Source organism: Trachypithecus francoisi, unplaced genomic scaffold (assembly GCF_009764315.1).
Source record: "Trachypithecus francoisi isolate TF-2019V2 unplaced genomic scaffold, Tfra_2.0 Lachesis_group17, whole genome shotgun sequence".
NCBI classification, from domain to species: domain Eukaryota; kingdom Metazoa; phylum Chordata; class Mammalia; order Primates; family Cercopithecidae; genus Trachypithecus; species Trachypithecus francoisi.
Genome location: NW_022681462.1, coordinates 40529706 through 40543083, shown reverse-complemented (window position 1 = coordinate 40543083; position 13378 = coordinate 40529706). Strand labels below are relative to the sequence as shown.

Sequence of the window (13378 nt, the reverse complement as noted above, 5' to 3'; positions counted from 1 at the left end):
TGCCCTCACTGCATCATTGTTGCCTTCGGGCTCTTTTGGGTCCAGGCACTGAACACAAGGGGGCGCCAGACAGCCACCCAAACACAGACAAGACCTTCAGCAGTCCAGCTTTGTCCTCATTTTCCAGAACTTTCCCTGCTGTATCCACTCAAACCTAGATGTTTGTGCTGGGACCTCTATATCTGGAAGCGAGGTTTCTTAGAGGTGAGGGTTCTCCACCTCTACAAATGTGAAGCAGGTTTAAACAAATGCCATTGTGGGGTGGCATGAATTGGGTATTGTGCCTTAAAAAAAAAATGACAGTGTAAGCTGTGTGGGCCATTGCCCTTAATTATTATGAAGGACTGACTCGCATCCTTAGAAACCCAAACCCTGAGAGGTTATTTACCGTTATCAGCAAACATTGTAGTGCTGGGAAAGATGCATTCACATTTCTGGCCCCTAAACTGAATTCTCTGGTGCTTGTTTTATTTGACTGCCTTCTGAATGACTTTGTGTTACTGTGGAAAGAGCCTTGGACCTGATCCCTTCCTTGACACTGCCTGTTTTAGTCTTATCATTCAAGAAAGTGGGTTTTATTTTTTCAACCTTAGTGTTTTTATCTATCGAATGGAGCTTAACAAAACTTATGCCTGCTGCTGACTTAAACTCCTATAAGAAGATAGGGGGGCTGGGCATGGTGGGCATGGTGGCTCATGCCTGTAATCTCAGCACTTTGGGAGGCTGAGGTGGGCAGATCACAAGGTCAGGAGATCGAGATCATCCTGGCTAACACAGTGAAACCCCGTCTCTACTAAAAATACAAAAAATTAGCCAGGTGTGGTGGCGGGCACCTGTAGTCCCAGCTACTCCAGAGGCTGAGGCAGGAAAATGGGGTGAACCCACAAGGCGGAGCTTGCAGTGAGCCGAGATCGTGCCACTGCACTCCAGCCTGGGCGACAGAGCAAGACTCCATCTCAAAAAAAAAAAAAAAAAAAGAAGAAGAAGACAGGGGGATCAGGATGGAGAAGTATTTATTTAGATAAACAAACCTTGCTATAAATGTAATGTTTTTCTAATTTGTAATATTCCCATGGTTGAATGTTATGACCCAAGCTTAGGACTAGGATATAGGAAGTGTTTTCTCAAACTTCAGTGTGCGTCAGAATCACTCGGCAGTGAGGCTTATTAAAATACAGACTACTGAGCACAATGCCCTAAGTTTCTGAATCAGTAGGTCTGGGATTGAACTAAGAATTTATGTTTCTAAGAAGTTTCCACATGGTGTTAATGCTGCTAGGCCAGGGACACACTTTGAAAACCACTGGTTTAGTCCAGGTGATGGCTGGTAAATTAAACATAAGAGAATAACTCTTCATACTCCTCCAACATTCTTCTAAGAATAATAATGATAGTTTGTATATTATGGTTTTCATTTCTTTTCAACTCAAGACATTGACCAAGTGCCTATCATGACTCAGGTACAAAGCACTGGGAATACAACCTTGAACAAGACAAGAATCCTGGCCTTCAAGGAACTTTGAACCTTTTGGGGGATGTGATAAGATACATTAGGAATCACCATGTTAATGGTGACCTTTCTTGAAGGATATGAGTCCAGGTGCTCGCGGAGCCCTGGTGGTTAGAGGGAAGCTGCAAGGAAGAGTATCTAGGAGGTAACTAGGCAAAGAATTTTCCTCAGGGGGAAGAAAATCCATGCGTAAAGTCTTGGTGCCTTCAAGAAATTGAAAGACATTTAGTGTGGCTGTAAGACAGGCAGGAAAAAGAATCTGGAAAGAGCCTGCTGGCTGCAGATGGAGATGGCCCCTATGGTTTGAGGTTTTGAGCTGAGTCCCTGTAATGGAAAGGCTTTTGTCTTTCCTGTGTCCGGTGTGGGGGAGTGGACTCTTCTGGGTGAGTCACCACCAAACGCCCAGAGGTGGGTGCAGTCTTCCTTCCTGCACTGGGGTGGGGGGACGATTGGTGCCCACTGTACTGTCCACCCTTTCATGCTGCTGCAGATGGGGTGGGCTTTGAGGCCGGAAGCCAAAAATGAGTAGGAGCCTCCTGGTTGGGCGGGAAGTGGGGTGAGGAGGGGAAGGTGTGACCCAGGAAGAGGTTTGAAGCCTCATAAGCAGACTCTTTGTATGTCTGAGAGATTGTGAGTGGGGAGGTGGGGTGGGTATGGGGGAGGAAGACAAGACCGCCTGGCCGGATGCAAGCAGGTTCCTGAGTGGAAGATACTCAGACAGGAAATGCAAGCTTCCTGTGGTCAGAGAGGACTTATCTTACAGTAAAGGGATTGGAGCTCAGCAAAGTTCTAGGTGAAGCTTGCTGTCCAGAAATGTATCCTTCTGAAAAGTGACCATTCAGGGAGGTCTTAGGACTTTGTTGGTAATTTATTCATCCTTTATAGAGCTCCGAGTAGTTGGGATGGCAGAAAGAAAAGAGACAGTCATTGACCAAAATTCGTGTTACATGCACCAATATCCAAACCCTTAAGATGTGGAAATCCTTTCCCCATGTCCCTATAGTCCTTTGCACAAATTCCTATGATAGCACTGACCGCGTTGAACAGTAACTTTCTCTATTTGGGTTTCTTTATGAGTTACTCAAAGGCAGAGGCCCTGTCTTTGCCTACTGTAATTAGTGTTTTCGTATATACAAGTGGTAGAAAAATGGTTTACATTGGTTATGGTTGTTGCATGGATTCACACGATTCTGCATGATGGGACCCCCAAATCCCATGCTTCAGTACTTTCCCCTTTATCCTTTTGCTTTATCTTTTGCCACTCTGCCCAGTCCTAAAGTAGCAATGGCTCAATGTGTTGTTCTGCAAAAATGTCCATTTAACTACCTGGGGCTTTTTGACACATAGAGTGTCAAGTTGGTGGTTGAGCCTTGGCAGGGCTATAGTGAGAGGTGCAGTGGCCTTTTTGGGTGCCCTCCAAATCATGCCAGGCCTATTCTCCTTCTACAAAGGAAAGGCCTTGTCCATACGAATCAGTCCCTGGCATTCTCGGCTTGGTGCTTTTCCCTTCCCCCGCTGCTCATTTGCAGGTCTGTGATCTCCATGTGCCACCTCCCAGCTAATCCTCTTGACTTGGTGCCTTTCTGGAGTAAAGGCCAGGGCCTGTGCCTCCAACTGCTCCTGAAGAAAGTGTCCCAGGACCATGGAATCCCAGTGTCCAAAGTCTGCACACCAGATCACGCCAGCATACATGAGTTATGGGTTACCTGGACGCATGAGACCCTTGGACTGGGTAAAAGGGGCTGGCATGCTGGAAAGCAGCATCCTGCATCTGCTGTTACCCCCAACTTGCTGCATGACCCTTGGTTATCTCTGTGTCTTATAGTTGTCTTCCTAAGGGAAACTGGAACAGAAAGACAGCAGCTAGGCAAAGCTGTGGCTTGTGTTTCTCATTGATCTCTTGCCCTTCTACCTGTTCTGGAATCCTACTCCATCAATTATCCTCTCATTTTAAAGCATTACTTGCCTCTTCTTTTCTACCAGGTCCTTCCCCTAAACCTACAAATGGAATTAAAATAATCTATGTTGCCTCTCCAGCCCCTGACTTCAAAATAAATTAAACAAAAAATTCTTCCCTTGACCACGATACTCTTCTTTCCTATTGTTTTCAACTAAATTTCTCAAAAAACAGCCATACTTGCAGCCCATTCCTCCCTTCACATTCCATGCTCAGCCTGCTCTGTACCTCCTGCTTAGCATGTGCTCGGTGATGAGTGGCCATGGATGGACAGTGAGTGGTTGGAGGGTGCCATGTGTTCCCTCTTGAAGAGATTTTAGTGACAATCCCATCTCCTGATTCCTTATACCTTCAGTCTAGGCTTTCTCTTTGCTTTAATGGGGTTCTCTTCCCTCACTTGCTCCATGACGTATGTTTTCTCCCTTCAGGCTTCTCTCAGTTCTCAGTGTTTCTCTCCCCCTTCATGGCCATCCTTGGTGATCCTACACACTCTCATTGTTGTACCTACTACCCATCTCCTGATGGCATCATGGGCATCCCAGGTAACCCCAGTCAGGTCTTTCCCCCAACTTTTGTTTTCAATTTCTATTGGAGATTTCCTCTTAGGTGATAAGGGGGCTCCTCCTCTAGTGTTGTCTTGGTTGGTAACAACACCAGCTGTCATGCAAGCTCAGGGCCTGCCCCTTCCACTCAGCCTCCTGCCACCTGCCACCACACTCTCTGTGCTGCACTGTCATCGATCTTCTGCACGACCTTGGAAGTAACTGTGTCCCCAGCCTTGGGGCACTTGCACGTGCTGTTCCTTCCTCCTGGAGATCTTGTCTCCCTGTCTTTATCTAGTTAACTCCTGCTCATCCTTTATGTTTCAACACTGAGTCATTTCCTCGGTGGCTTTGCTTTATCCTACAGAGTAGGTGCAGGCTTCTGTTTGGGTATTCTCATAACATGTTTTACCTTTCTTGAATGGCAGTCATAGAAATATAGCACCAAATATAACTGCTGTTTGGAATCTGGTTGAAAATGAGAGGACAAAAATGTCTCATAGTCAAGGGAGGAATTTTGGGGAGAATGGGGAGGTATCATAGATAAATTTAATTGCATCTTTAGGTCCAAATTTTTATTTTACATTTTTTGCATAACCATAACTGTATATGTATGAATCATAACTGTCTTCTCTCACCAGATTGAAAGCTCTCTGAAGGCAAGGCTTCTTTCATTTTGATCATTATTAAATTATATTAGGTATTCAATAAACTTATGTCACATGAATCAACTAATCACCTTTATCTTTTTCCATTCTCCACGTGAAATACTCACAAGACCACTTTTTACCTCCTAAATATTTACCTAACCAATATCTCCCTGCCTGTCCCCAGCATTCATTTGCTTATTCATTTATCCATTCTACATATATTTTTTATGCTTACCATGTAGCAAGCATTTTAATAGAACTGACTCTATAGAATTGATTTCTACCTTCGTGGAGCTTCCAGGCTAGGGATAGGTAGGCTGAAGATGGGTATATTTAAAAAGTAAATACAGAAATAAATGTGTAATTACTACTTGGAATAAGTGCTAAGAAGAACACAACAAGGTGCAGTGTTAAAAAATAATGGGGTGGGGGTGCAAGAGAAAATGAGTTCAAGCTGATTAGGAAGATGTCTCTAAATGACATGTAACCTGCGTGGAAGGTGAGTAGGAGTTAACTACTCACCTGGACTCATTGGTCTCCACATCCAACCTTGCTCACGTGAACCTTTGCTACCCAGCTAGGGAGCAACACATCTAAACCCTAGTCTGGCCATATCACTCCCATATTTAAGAATCCTTGCAAGACATGGCATCATTTTCTTCATGGGAAAGCCCAAGCTACTAAATCTTGAAGTCAGTGCCCACTACCACCTGACCCTGACTTAGTGTTCAAGCCTCATTTCTTACCTGTGTGAGCGTTGAACCTGATGCCCTAACAACACAAAATTGTTTGCCATTCTTTTGCCACATCTGAATCCTCTCCTGGGTCCTTGACTGTGTCCTCCATGCCTGGAGTGCCCGTCCTCACCTTCTCCTGATTGATTTCCATTCATGCCTTAGGAGTCAGTTCAGGAAGCTCCCTCCTACAGTAAGTCTTCCCTGGCTTTCCCTGCTTGCTCTCTTTGGTCCTTTCTTTTAAATAAGCCAGGACATAATCTCATTAAGCATAATGTAAGTGCCTGTTGGTTATTAAAAGGAAAGAAGAAAGGAAAGAGGGGAGGAAGGAAGGGAGGGAGAGAGGAAGGAAAGGAGGAAGGGAGTAAGGGAGGAAGGAAGGAAGGAAGAAAAAAAAAGGGAAGGAGGAAGAGAGGGATAGAGGGAGGGAGCAAGGGAAGGAGAGAGGAAGATCCGCAAGTTTAGTGAAGCCCACACCTTATTTGCCTTAAACAGAATTCTGTTTTCCACAGACACATATACTTATAGAAATGAGTTATTTAAAGAGGATGGTCCAGATTCCACAGTCCAAACAAACAAACAAACAAACAAACAAACAAAAAAAAAAAACAAAAAAAAGAGAGAGAGAGAGGTTTGCCCTGCTCCTGAAGGAGTCAGGATATGAATGCAGAGGTCTTCCTGTTGGCTTACATATCAGACCTTCAATGTCAACAATAAATGTGTGAGCACTTGCCAGGCTCACACTGTTGAGAACAGCTTTATGGTTGAATGTGGCAGTGTGTTCTGCAGGAGTCCTCTGTGAGATTAGTGCTACTCTTGCCATTTTACACCACTAAGGAAACTATCACTGACTCTAGTCTTCGGATTCTGAGCCAAGAAGTCTTTTTCTTCTAGCCTTGGCCATAGAGACTCTATGGAGAATAATGGGAGGTGATCTACACAGACTCCTCCCTCACTGGGTTGATAGCTTTGTTGGGAAGATTTTAACATCCATCAAGGGAAAAAACCACCAGAGACAGCTCAAGTTAGGGAGGCAGAGAGTTAGCAGCAAATGCTACTCCTCGTTAGAACTCAGGAATTCCAGACTCGGAGATACTATGAGAAGTTTCTGACTCATGACTGTGTGGGCCATGCTGCATGCATATGCCTGCCAGGGCTCAATCAGAAAATAAAAAAAAGTGGTCTCTAGTTCTCATTGCCAAGGAGCTCAGTACTGTGTTCAAGGCCAAGGACATGATCAATCCAGTCTTAGAATCTGGTTTCCTCAGATCTCTTCTGGTATCAGCCAGGGCTTGATCAGAGGACAGAAACCTTCCTAGGTATTTCAACAAAGGGGCTTTAATATGGGGAATTGTTGTCTGGTGTTGGAGGGCTGTAAAAGCACAAAGGAAGCACTGAAATAACCCAGAGATAGTAGCTACAGGAAGCAGCAACTGCCCCTTGGGCTGGAGGAAGCAAAAGGAAGAAACTGGAGTTATCAGAATACATGCTTAGAGGAAGGGCCTGTGGAGCTGAGACTTGGATCTCCGAAGGGCTGGCACATTGCAGCTGTTGCCGGGGGGCATGTGCGACTGGCTCTGGGAGAGCTGAGAGCTGGAATCTGATTCAACTACTGCTACTGAGGTATTGGCCGACAAGAGCCACATACAACAACAAGAAGAAAGTCCTTCCACTATCCTTTAAACTTCTACTACTTGCCAGGTGGCCCATTTATCAGTCCCTCGTGTGTGTGTGTGTGCACGTACATATATATAAAATACATATAGAATATATATATTATATATGAAATATATATTCCTGTATAATATATGTGGAGTATATATAATATGTATAGAATATACATAACACCCAAACTGAGAGGTAGCTTTCAAATCTGTCCTCTTGCCCTGATGAGTGGGTGAGGCTCATGTATACATTTATTTCCATTCCTTGAAGCTATATGGAGGAGAGAGTCAGAAACCCCTGCTTCACCTCTGACTAACTTATGACTTTGGCATGAATTTCTGTCACTTCTTTCTGTCTTTCCTTCTAGGTGTGTCCAATGATCTAAATAACATGGTGCACGTGTAGCACCTGACACAGGACCTGGGCTTCAGTAGACCCTCCACAAATGTTAGCCATTACCCTCACCACCGAGACCCACCATTTCCATACCAGACACTGCTCCAGGTTCTGGGGACATAGGGGGATGAAGACAGATGGGTCTCCCCTCCTGGAGGTTATGGTTTTATGGGAAGATTCTTTTTGTAATGATTTCAAGTTAATTAATTTATTTATTAGCAAATGGCAAAGCTCCCCAACCCCTATCTGCCCCTCTTCTTGCCTGGATTGATTTCTCTTCTAACTCTTCCAAAATCCTTAGTAATGATAAAAGGGCAGGATTCTGGGATGCTTGGAGGGGCAGGAAATAATCCCAGCTCCTTCTTTCCCCTTCTGGCGCCCATGACTAGGCTGTTACTGATTGACTCCTGGCTTGTTATTGTTGCTGTGTGCTGGTCTTTGGGGCTCTGTTTCCCTCGTGGAGTGTCTATGCTCTTTAATGCAGCCAAGGAGGACCCTAAGATGTGAGGCCATGAGGACCAACTCCAGCTCCTTGTCTACTACACTCTGAAGCTCAGGCAGATATAAGAGGGTCTTCCAATAGAATATAAAATTTGGCTTCCCTAGATGCTTCTGCCTTAGATCAGCCCAGAGGGTGGCTGTGGTGGAGGGCTTAGCACTATTCTTTCATCCCCAGTAGGGAGAGGGAGCTGGGGAGGGACAGGGGAGGGAGATAGAGGATGGATACAGAGGTTTCCTTTGGATTAGACTCTATCTGGGAGAGAATCAAACTAGGCTCGTATTTCACCAATGTTGGACCTAAAAGAAGAGGAAAGGGGGGGAAGGAGGGAGGAAGGGCTATCTTTAGTACCCAGCCCCTCTTCCGCATTAGTCAATGCCTAAGAATAATAATTATAGTCAGTATAATGGGAGGTGCTTATTTTGGGGCCAAACTGAGTATTTTACATGCATCTTTTCAATTAATTCTTACAACAACCCTTTGAAGAATGAAGTACATTATCCCCATTTTACAAATGAGAAGATGAGAAGCAGAGACGGCATGTAACAGGTTCAAGGCTCCACCCTTACAAAGTGGCATGACTGAGATTCAAGCTGAGAGAGCTCAGATGCCATAGTGCTCTGCACTGCTTACTTTGCCCACCCACCTCCAGTGCCACCCCTGGCAGCAGCACTGTATTCCAAGAATAGCCAGACCTCTCCCTAAGAATGAATATGCCCTTCCGTCACCTACCAAGTATGGGTGCTTTCCAAAACTCACTTCCAAATCCTCTCTAGCTTTTCATTATCTTGGGGCCTAATTTTTCCTCTTTAAATTTTCTCCAGTCAGAGAGGGCACCTAATTTCTTTATTTCCCTCCACTCTTGCGCAGTGGCTGGTTGTCCTCCATTCTCTTTGTTTACATCCATTGCTGCCTCCTTTCTTCGCAGTGTTTCCCGCTCTGGGTTTGCATCCCTGCCCTCGGTGTCTCACAATTTCCTTGCTTTCTTTTATTTCCCTCCTGCTTGCTGCCTCCCCAGTTCTTACCAGCTCTCTGTCCCAGTCCTTTCCTGTGAAAGATGGCAGACTCCTCCAAAGCCACCGATCCCCTACCCATCTGCCTGTAGTCTTCCCTTCTCTCTCCCTCCCCGCTGGCTCTTTTGGCCATCCCCCTTCCCTGCATAATCTTTATTGCTTGCATGACTGCTCAGGTTCTTTATCCCATCTTCCCCTCAAAGGCATTCGCAGCTCCGCTGTTATTCTTGTATTAGCATTGAACCCATTAAAGCTAATTTGTTTGCCCTAATCTCCATTTATTTTTCCCTAGTTGATATTAGATTTCCCTTTCTATTGCTCCAGCATGATTTTCTCTTTGTCTTCCTAATGGTCTACCCCCCTCTCTCTTCCTCTATTAATCTGGTTGGCTTCACTGTGTGGTTTCAAGGCCTTTCTCCGCCTCCCCCAGCCCTTAGATTAACCCTGTCACCTCCCTCCCAGGAAGGGCTTCAGTGTGTGGATTTCTAGGGATGGAGCTGCTTCAAATGTCAATAGACCTCTAAGCTCCTTAAGAAAAGTACTGCTTGACATGAGGCCCTGCCTTTTGCTGGAGCCAGGCTGGAGGCCTTGGGAGCACAGGGGCCAGAGAGCTTGAGGCAAGTGGGACACACTTGCCTGCTCTGAGCCCAAAGGTCACCAAGTCCAAGGGTTCCCTGGGTAGGGTCACCTTTGGTGCTGTCTCAGAGATTTCTGGAGGTCTTTTCAAGCTGTCTAAGATCCTATAAATTATATTAGCAATATAAGGGATATAAAGTAACAGCTGATGGGCCACTTTCTCCCTCTGAGACTGGGCACTATTTCCCAAGCAGGGGACTCCCTTCCTTTCCTTCCTGCAGGAGTGACGCTCCCCCTCTGTGGATGTGGCTTTGTGTATGGCTACTCCACACCCTGCACTCTGGCCTTCAGAAGCCCAGGGAGAGAAGCCAACCAGGAGCAACCTTCCAGAACCTTCTCCATCCTCCCACCGACCTCCCCAGCCCCTGTCCTGTCTCTGAATCTCGTTGTCAAGTTCTTCCTCCAGACGCCTGGCTCCTTGAGGGGAGGTGCAGCTTTTATCTGACCATGCAGACATGCTTTGTAGTAGGTAGAGCAGTGCTTTCCTCCTCCCAACTGCACCCTGGAATCACCTGGAGAGTCCAGAAACTTCCCGCCTCAGGTCAGTTCAGTCAGAATCTTTTGGCATAGCATCCCTGAATCTGTATTTTTAAAAATCTCCCCTATTGATAGCCTAGAGTTTATATCTACTCTGTGGATGTCAACAAACACTTATTGAAAGCAATAATTAATTGATTAAACATGAACTTCTAGTCAGGGGTGGCAAATGGAGCTTCCCAGTGATCCCTGAAGGTTTACTAGAGGTCATTCTTCCCAGATCCTTCCCACTGAGCTTCCTAGACACTTGCAGACTCCTGGCATCACACACCAGGGCTGTGGAAGGGCCCTCTAGGCTGCAGAAGAAAGGTCCAGGGTCTCTGCATTTGGGGAGGGAAACAGACAAGGCAGGTATGGCAGCACCTGCCGAACATGTGTTTAGATGCTTAGCGACTGTACAAGTTACTGCGCTAACCCTCAGCTCCCCCTGAGGTCAGAGGCCTGTGGTTATTAATGCTTTTTTTTTAATGGGTTGATATTAAAGCAATTTTCAGTACATTAGATTTCAATTCAGTGAGCACCCACTCTGTGTATAATAATATTCCAGGCTGCGTGTATGTGGAGAGATGGTTTCTGAGTAGAAGACAGTTCTTGCCCTTGAGAAACTTACAAGTTAATAGTCCCTGACATGTTATAGAACCTTAAAGCTTTTCAACCCATTTACATGCACTATCTCCTTCCATTCTGTCCACAAATAGCTCCGTGGAATATCTGTGGAGATGTGTATGTGGGTGTCTGTGTGAATGTGTGTATGAATGAGTGGGTGTGTGCATGTGTGAGTATGTGTGTATGTTGGGGATGGGGATGGATAGTAAAGGACATAAAGTACTATTAGGTTCTACAGCTCAAAGTTATAATGCTATAAATGTGAGTTTAGTGGGCAGTGATTTAAAAATCACCCAGAGATGGGTAAGGAGGGAAATAGAGGGGGGTGAGAAGAACCCCTGCTGAGGGCAGGAAACCATGAGAGTAAGGGTGGGTAGTGAGGAGGGAGAGAAGGGGGAACAGGAAGGAAACAACAGCTGTAATTGGGGTAACTGCAGAGACTGAGAGGCTGGAGGAACCAGGGAATCCTGAATATAATGAAGTCACATAAAGACGCCTCCCTCACCCGGATAGCTGAACTAAATGACCTCTAAGTTTCTTTTGAACGCTGGGATTCTTTGCTTCTGAGATCTTAACTAAGATACAACCTGATGGGCTTGACTAGCTCATGGAGGAGGCATTTGTAAATGGTGGGTTTTAGCCTGAATTAGGGTACATTGAGAGAGAGAGTGTGTATGTGTGTATGTGTGACTGTTTTGTGTGTCTGTGTGTGTGTTCATATGTGTGTGTGTGAGAGAGAGAGAGACTGTGTGTGTGAGTTGCAGAGTCTTCAAGGTGGGGGTCAGAAGGAGGGCCTGGCTATCCTGGGGATCATAACAGGTAAGAACAAATGAAGAGGAACCACCTTTTTGAGCGACACACAGGAGCAAAATCTGTGACAAAACCGTGCATCTGTTGTTTCCACACCTGTCGACAGCAGGCACCATGGTGAAGGAGATTATCCATTCTAAAGGCGCCCTCACCGCTGCAGAAGGAAAGGGGAAGGGACAGAGGCCAACAGATGCAGCCTGCAGGCTGTGGTTTCTGGAGAGGGAACTGGGGGTGCTGAGAATTAGGAGGCCTAGGTTCTGCCCACTCTGTGATGATGCCAGTCTGTGCCTCAGTTTCTTCATCTGGCTTGACAGAAGCAGATGATCCTTCCAGTCCTAATGTCTACAACTCTGGGACTGCCCTCAGCCAGGGAACAGAGGCCAGAAACCCCCAGAAGCTGATACAGAGAGAGCTCTAGAGGGAAACATTGAGTAACCTTCCTATGTGACAAAACACCAGTGGTGACACTGGGGGTGCCATAAGATGAAGGAAGGTAGCACACAGTGGGGCCTATGGGCTGCCACATGACTTGGATGGTGACAAAGTGGGCTGCTGCGGCTCACGGACTATGAAGGTAGATGTGCACAGTGTCTATGGAGTGGCAGAGTTGCAAGGCACCCTTCTGAGAGGATCCTTGACTGGGAAGGAGAGGTGACTTGTCTAATGTCACAGACTCACCTCATGGCAGAGCCAAGAAAGAAACCTCAGTGTTCTGACCTAAATTCCTGTCTAAGCCCTTTGGGAGCTTAGTGCCTTCTTGGCCGGGGCCATGTTGGCAGAGTGGAGGAAGTGGTGAGGTTTGCACCGAACATGTCCTGAAGCAAGGCATGCCCTGAAAGATTTTAGGTTTTTTTGTTTTTGTTTTTGTTTTTTTTGAGACAGTTTCACTCTTTCGTCCAGGCTGGAGTGAAGTGGTGCGATCTCAGCTCACTGCAACTTCCGCCCCACCCAGGTTCAAGCAATTCTCCTGCCTCAGCCTCCCAAGAAGCTGAGATTATAGGTGCCCACCACCACACCCAGCTAATTTTTGTATTTTTAGTCGAGACAGGGTTTTGTCATGTTGGCCAGGCTAGTCTCGAACTCCTGACCTCAGGTGGTCTACCTACCTCAGCCTCCCAAAGTGTTAGAATTATAGGCATGAGCCACTGCACCTGGCCGATTTTAGGTTCTTGTATCAGCTTGATTGCTTGTCATTTTTGTTTTCTTAAGTGTTTTTTATCTTTTGTAGAGATGTGATTTTGCCGTGATGCTCAGGCTGGTCTTGAACTCCTGGGCTCAAGAAATCTTCTGGCCTCAGTCTCCCAAAGTGCTGGGATTACAGGTGTGAGCCACTATGCCTGGCCTTTTCTAAGTGTTGAACCTGGACTTGAGGCTCTCTTTGGGGGATTCTGGCTTGGGAGGGGGAGTCCCCTTGTCTGTTGGAGCAATAGGAAAGGCTCTGGAAGATGGATGTCACCTTCACCTTCTCTTTCTCTCAGCCCCAAATCAGAGCTTCTGCAGCTGGTGTTGCTCAGACCCAAAGCAGCTGAGGGTCAAGCAGGGCTGGGTGGGGACTGAAATGGACTAAGGACACACAATACTTAGGTGTCATGAATTGAATAGTCCCCTCCCCTGTCTGCACCCACCACTCTAGTACCTGGGAAACAAGGTTTTTGCAGATGATCTAGTTAAGGCGAGGTCATTAGGGTGGGCCTAATCCAATATGATCAAGTCCTTGTGTAAAGGGGAGATTTGGAGACAGAGATAAAGTGAGAAAGTCATATGAATATCAGAGTTATGCTGTCACAAGCCAAGGAATGCCAAAAACTTCTAGCAAACCACCA

The 13378-nt window shown here is 46.0% G+C and overlaps 2 protein-coding genes across 15 annotated transcripts in view; one reads left to right on the top strand and one right to left on the bottom strand.

The window, feature by feature from the left end:
• The window catches only part of PAX8 (paired box 8), a 60903-nt gene that overhangs the window by 31398 nt on the left and 16127 nt on the right, over positions 1-13378 (bottom strand). The window lies entirely within an intron of this gene.
• LOC117062177 overlaps positions 1-13378 on the top strand; it is a 40399-nt gene that overhangs the window by 13255 nt on the left and 13766 nt on the right. The window contains exon 1 of one of the 9 annotated variants that reach the window (XM_033175408.1): positions 6031-10143. The exons of 7 other annotated variants lie outside the window; for them this stretch is intronic. In XM_033175408.1, the coding sequence (XP_033031299.1) occupies positions 9846-10143 (298 nt within the window). In that variant the 5' untranslated portion in view covers positions 6031-9845. Of the gene's footprint in view, positions 1-6030; positions 10144-12607; positions 12877-13378 lie in introns of those variants that run through there. One more of the 9 variants, XR_004428237.1, reaches the window with a different exon arrangement.